The sequence below is a fragment of the Erinaceus europaeus genome, chromosome 10, assembly GCF_950295315.1.
Source record: "Erinaceus europaeus chromosome 10, mEriEur2.1, whole genome shotgun sequence".
NCBI lineage: Eukaryota > Metazoa > Chordata > Mammalia > Eulipotyphla > Erinaceidae > Erinaceus > Erinaceus europaeus.
In genome coordinates this window covers 25,877,298-25,883,841 of record NC_080171.1, presented here as the reverse complement: position 1 = coordinate 25,883,841, position 6,544 = coordinate 25,877,298, and the positions used below count along the sequence as shown (strand labels likewise).

Below are 6,544 nucleotides of genomic sequence, written 5' to 3'. Positions count from 1 at the left end.
GGCCACATCTCATCCAGGGGGAGTGTGCCTTACTAGAAATGGAATGTGGTGTCAGAGATCTGGAGTGAGCAGAGATGACACCTCTCATGCTCAGGAGTGACAGACTTCAAGGATCTCTGGAATTAGATGGAACTGGCTGATTTTTAACTAGCTTCAGTCTCTCTACCTGCAAAAATTAAATGATACAACCCACTTGTTGGGGCTGCTATAGGGAGTACTTGAAACATATTTAATAAATTACAGGACTTCTAGCAGGTGTTCTGGCTTTTTTTTTTTTTTTTCCAACTAAGAGGTTATGTGTAGGATCAGATGTCCTTGTTAGGAGAAATGGCAAGGGAGTGAGGCAGCTGGTTGGGGCCAAGGTGGGAGATGAGGTCCTTTCTCATCATCTGCTCTCTCTTGCTTGTGCAAACAGAAACCCTTGGGGAGTTAGAATTCCAGGAAAGTTGAGAAACTGCAGCACCAGACAGAACTTTCTCCACCCTATAAGAGTCGGAGCTCATCTGAAGACTCAGAGCAGAGGACATGGAGCTGAGCAAAGTCAGGATGGCCCTGGGGGCCTCAGGCCAGCTCCTCCTGCTCCTGTGCCTCAGGACACTGAGCACCTGGGCTGCTGACACCTGTCCAGGTAAGGTGGACCTATGTTTTTCTGCCCCTGGAAGGAGGTTACTCCCATCTTTGGTCATTGATAGTGTCCCTACATATCCCCTGCATGTCTGTTTCCAGAGACTCCCCACAATTCTGCTTTATTCTCAGCAGGAGGACACCTGCCCAGGTGCCATAGTGTGAGGGGACAGGAGCAGGGGTTGCCTGGGGGAGTCTGAGTGCCAGGTTATGATTGGTCCACAGCATCATGGTGCCCCTTCCTGAGACATAGACAATGTCTTTCATTATCTGCATGTCTTCTTAAAACTGCCTGAAGAATCTCCACAAAGAGGTGTGTGTGTGTGTGTGTGTGTGTGTGTGTGTGTGTGTGTGTGTCTATTTGTGGCTAAGGGTCTTTCCTATAGGAGATATGAATAGTAAGGCAATTTTTAAAACTCATTTTATGTTAAAGAAAGAGACACAAAAGGAGAAAAGCAGGATAAGACAATAACACACTGGAGTTTTCCTAGTATCTTGACAACTTCCATGTGGTGCTGGGGCTAGAACATAGACGATAAACATGACAGGGCACACACCCTATCTACTCCTTGTTCCCTGGTAGAGTCTGTAAACAAAATTTCCCAAAACTACTTGGAGGATTGGCCTTACAGATTCTCGCCCTCATACAGAGAATATGATTCTACTGACATTGTTGGGGTACAAAGACAGCAATGGTTCTAAGCTACCCCCATGACACTCCAGGCCAGACAGGTCAATCAGAGGCATAGCTGGTAATAGCTTTCTCTTGGGGACACAGTACTCTGAGTGGTGACACATTTGTGGAGGGTTCACAAACATTCCATCACCTGTGTCACTGCAAAACAGGGAGATGGAGAATGGAGACACAAGCTGCAGCAGAGTCCCGGGGTGGGCACCCAGGGAGCATAGAGCCCACCTCACCTCCTCCTGGAAGTTTTCAAGGGGCCATTTGGTTGTGTCATTAGCCTAATTACAGCTTTTCTTCAAAAATTAAATAAATCTCCTGTCCCAGTTTTTTGACCTAGCCTTGTGTCCTTGGATCAAACATCTCTCTTTAGGGTACCCTCATGTCCTCTCAAGAAACTTGGCCAATGCCCAGGGATGGGGGAGAAGGAGCTTCTCTCAACCTTATGTGCAGATATAATGTTACACTGGAAGTGTCTACTGTTAAGTGCCCCTGAGAAGTACCATCCAGTATATGACAATGTTAAATGGGTGTTGTTTCTTCGAATCACTCCCATTTCTCCTACCCCCACTTGGACACTCAGGGCTAAAGTGAATAGAGGGATTGAGTGCCTGATTTGAAGATAAACAGCACAGGGGGACAGGATCCTTCAGGATGACAGTATTCACTAGGGATCAGGATACTGCTCTGTGACATACTTGTTTGACCTCTGCCATCAGAGATGGGAAAACCCCAAGCTGTGAGATACTGAACACAGAGTCCCCAGGCCACAGGCCACTTTGGGTAGGTCTAGGTAACAGAGGCCTGGGTACTGCCTCTGAGGCCCTCAGTCAGGCTGTCTGTGAAGGTGCCTGTCTATCCCCAGAGGTGCAGGTAGTGAGTCTGGAGGGCTCCGACAAGATGACCATCCTGCGGGGCTGCCCGGGGCTACCTGGAGCTACAGGGCCCAAGGGATTCACAGGTGATCCTGGAAAGAAAGGTGGGTGCTGAGGGGCACAGTGGCTGGGGTGGGCTGAGAGCAGCTGCTCAGAGGGTCTAATGTGGGCAGAGTCTTGTGGGACTCTAGGTGCAAGGGGGCCTGGCCCTACTCAGAGCCAGCATCAGAGGGATCCTAGGTCTCTGGGTCTGGGAGCCCTGTGGGAGGCTGCTCTCTTGCTTTCTTGTCCTGAGTTCCTGGCTCGTGTTTAGAGAGGATCTGAATCCACGTTCTACCTGGAAATTGGAAGACAGACTCCTCTGATCAACCTCAGTAAGGAAGCTGAAGCTGGAAGAAAGCGACAATGTCCCCCAGTGTCCCCAAAGGGAGTTGGTATCCAGGATAAGAGAGCTATGTGTTTAAGTGATGGGATACAGGTGGGGCTTCTTTGGGGACACTGGAGAGGGTGCTCTGTGCTTGGGCGGTCACAGGTATCCCCACTGGGGACTGTTAATCCAGAGAAGGACTCAAACTCTCAGACCTAGACACCTGCCAAATGGGGAGCACTTGGGCCCTGAGCACAGCAGCTTCTCCAGCCATAAACCCACCTGGGGGGTGACTCTAGGAGCGCATATAGACACACTGCTCAGTGTCACCCTAGGGTGCCCTGGCTCCTGCAGGTGATCCTGGGGAGGTGTTGGACCCTGAGAGAAGTGACCAGACCTAAGCTGCTCCCAAGGCTCAGGCTCAGGCAAAGGGCAGTGAGGTCCCTTTCCAGGATTCCCTTCCTCTGGCCCCTCAGGGCTGGTTTCTGAAGGGGCTGCCATGTTCCCCATCCCCTGACTCCTGAGGGTAGCCGAGTGCAGCCTCAGATCCAGGCTGCATTGGGCTCATGGAAGCTGGAACTGGGACACCACACCTGCCTTAGCTCTGGTGCTAGCTTTCTGTGCTCTGGCCACAGTGGGGCTCCATCCCAGTGTCTGTGATCTCCAGTGAGTGGGGGCACCTGTTATAAGGGTCACTGGAATGAGTGACGGCAGGTGAACATGGAGATGATCCTGGGAGGAGCACAGCTGCATCTTCTACTGTGTCCTTGGCACCTGCAGGAGAACCAGGCTCCCCTGGAACCCGTGGGAGGATTGGATACTTTGGACCCAAAGGTGAGTTAGTGACTGAAAATGAGCACTTAGAGGAGAACCCCACGGCGATGTGCAGAGAAGGGAGGGAGATACAAGATAAAATATGCAAGAGGCAGAAGCATATGGATAGAATGGGGTTGTGAGGACACATTAGAGACAGACACTGGGAGGGGGAGGAGACCAGAAAATGGAGACAGGAGGACAGAGAGGGGACTGTCACTTTTATTCCCAAACAGGCTGGAGACAATCCTGAGAATCCTGACCCAGGGTTCTTAGTCTAGTGTGACCTCTCCTCACCCAGGGGACTCTGTGGCCTCAAGCCCCACTCTCCACAGAGACTTACTACTGAAAGCCCCGAATCAGAGTGGGACATGGTGCCTCGATCCTCAGCTGGCGATGAGTCGCATGATTGCCTCATCTTACCTGCAGATTATACCCAAGATATCAGGGTGCTGTCTGGTGGGGTTCTCTGTACTGACCCCCTTGCCCTTCTGCAGGCCAGCAAGGGGAGAAGGGCCTTCCTGGGCAGAAAGGTAAGCTATCAGCTCTTCTGGGGTAGGGGTCCTGGAACTCCAAGTAGGGAGATGGATTGCAGGGGCTCTGGCAGAAATGGAAGTGAGGGAGGGAGGGTAGGCCAGGACAGATCACTCTGAGCTCAAGGGACGTGGCCTTCCACAACACCTATGACACCTGTCCTTTCTCTACAGGAGAACCAGAATCAGCTAATGCCTGTAAGACAGGTGATCATCCTCAATTACTGAGTCCGGGTGCTGCTGGGGAAAGGTCCCTGAGACCGTTTTCCTCTTCTTGTCTTAACCTCCTCCCGTCCCTCCCTTCTTCTCTCCCTCCCTCCCTCTCCTGACTGCCATCAGGGTTCCCAGATTTCAGGGATACTGGGTGGCTCTAGATTGATGGACATGGGAAGACAGGGGGGAGCAGGCATCACTCAGGCTGCTGTGTCACAGTGTCTATGCCAGGCCTGGTCCCTCTTCCATGCACATGCCCACTGAGCCTACCCTCCTGTGCTTCCCCCTCCCCATGCCCTCTAGGTGCCAGGACCTGCCAGGATGTACTTAAGAGGGGACACACTCTGAGCGGCTGGTACAACATCTACCTGCCTAGCTGCCGGCCCCTGGTGGTGCTATGTGACATGCACACTGATGGAGGGGGCTGGACAGTGAGTGAGGCTCAGCCCTGAGCCTGGGGACCCCCTCACCTGACCTTGCCTTGGGTTAGGGTTCTATATATCTGTGTCCCCAGGAAAGCTTTCCAGGGGTCCTCTCCTAGAGCCTAGTGACTTCCTTCACTGAGACCCAGAGCAGTCTTTGTGGGCAGTGCCCGGGGTCGAACCAGGCCAGAGCAGGCTCCTGCTATATGGTGGCTGCTTCCCTTCCCCATTCCCTCCCTTCCACTCCTTGCTGGGCCTTGGGTACTGTGTGTCCCACATGGGGGGGGGCATGCTGGTTCATCCCAGGCTGTGGGGTGAGAGCCCTCCCTCCCCAGGTATTCCAGCGAAGGGTGGATGGCTCCGTGGACTTCTACCGGGACTGGGCCTCCTACAAGAAGGGCTTTGGCAGTCAGCTGGGTGAATTCTGGCTGGGCAATGACAATATCTACGACCTAACTAGCCATGGTATGCATCCAAGGTGTTGGCAACACAAAGGGTCCACAAGTCATCTCTCCCAACCTTGGTCCTGGATGTCTGGAACAATTGGCATTGTGTCTTCTCTGCCCACAGGGAGAGAATATGGGTGTAGAAATATCACAATTTCTGTGTCACCCCCAGACAGACATGCCTCCTCTGAGTCTCTGTATTCAGACTCAGAGTGGGGGTGTTTGCTGAGCTGTATTCCACTCAGGAACTAAGGTCTTAGGTAGAAGGGACAATGTTCAGTCCCCAGGACCTGCGTAGGTTTCCCATCTCCTCTTGATCTTTTTCTGATGGAGTCCATAGCCCAGAGGGCCAGCTCAGCTCAGGGGGCACTCAGGAGGCCCTGAGACATCAAGTGTGTTCATAGGTTCCTGCCAGCAGTATCCTGTGAGTCCTGTTAAGTCTTCCTCTGAGAATGTACCCCACCTCCTCATAGCCCTGTCTGGTCAGAGAGTCTCTCACTCCCTTAACTCCCCTCCCCATAGAGCTCCAAGAGCTCCGTGTGGACCTGGTGGACTTTGAGGGCAACCACAAGTTTGCCTTCTATGAGAGATTCAAGATAAGGAGTGAGGCCGAGGATTACAAGCTGGTGCTGGGGAAGTTCGCGAAAGGCACTGCAGGTGAGAGTCCTCACAGGCACAGGGCCTGTGCTCCAATGTGTTTGCAGGTGGGAAATAGCTCAGCTTCCTGGCTGTCTCTGCACACGACCCATCCTGGAGTCTGTGCTTTCTGTGCCCCGCTATCCATCTGTTCCAATGAGACCACAGCCAGTTGTAGCCAAGGGATGGTGACACAGCCAGTCAGGTCCCAGCTGGTAAGACTTAGCCAGCTGTCCTGCCACCAGCTCACACACACCTGCTGAGGACAGTCACTTCACAAGGGCTCAGAGCCTGTGCCCATGTGTGTCCAGGGATATGGGCCCAAGAAACCACATCACACTCGCCCCTCTGAATGTCCTGAGTCCTCAAAGGAGGAGAGGCCTGTGGAGAGGCCCTGGCTGGGGGGAGGGAGGATACACCTAGGGCAACAGTGGCCCAGATTTCCTGAGGAGGAATGTTCAAATCTGGAATGGGGGACATGGCCTGGTGAGAAGGGTTTCAGGGTCAGGCAGCTAGGGGGCCCCACATGTCCTCCTCCAGGCCCACAACCTCCCCTCCCCTGCAGTTTAGTCTAAACTGGGGCTGGCCTTGGCTAGGGGACATTCAACCACCCTCCATTCTTCCTGAGCAGGTGATGCCTTGACAACCCACAATGGCCAGACCTTCTCTACCAAAGACAAGGGTGTGGCTTCCTCAAACTATGCCCAGGTCTACCAGGGAGCCTGGTGGTATGCAGACAGCCATGTTTCAAACCTGAATGGCCGCTACCTGGGAGGGACCCACGAGAGCTTTGCCAATGGCATCAACTGGAATTCATGGCGAGGATACAACTACAGCTACAGGCTATCAGAGATGAAACTGCGGCCTGCCCCATGGGAGTGGTGAGCCACACAGATGGTTCTGGAGGAGGGAAAGTGACACTGGAAGGGA

At 53.1% G+C, this 6,544-nt stretch overlaps 1 protein-coding gene across 2 annotated transcripts; it reads left to right on the top strand.

Annotated features, from left to right (window-relative positions):
• Positions 1–477: 477 nt before the first annotated feature.
• On the top strand, positions 478–6,538 carry LOC132540856 (ficolin-1-like). 2 transcript variants are annotated; one of them, XM_060199333.1, is made up of 9 exons: positions 478–628; positions 2,175–2,288; positions 3,332–3,385; positions 3,862–3,897; positions 4,072–4,104; positions 4,414–4,541; positions 4,868–4,997; positions 5,501–5,635; positions 6,246–6,538. In XM_060199333.1, exons 1-9 carry the CDS (start codon positions 526–528, stop codon positions 6,497–6,499), a joined length of 987 nt encoding a protein of 328 aa, XP_060055316.1. In that variant the 5' UTR covers positions 478–525; the 3' UTR covers positions 6,500–6,538. The 2 variants fall into 2 exon arrangements, with proteins under 2 accessions (XP_060055316.1, XP_060055317.1); XM_060199334.1 differs by lacking the exon at positions 4,072–4,104.
• Positions 6,539–6,544: the final 6 nt, after the last annotated feature.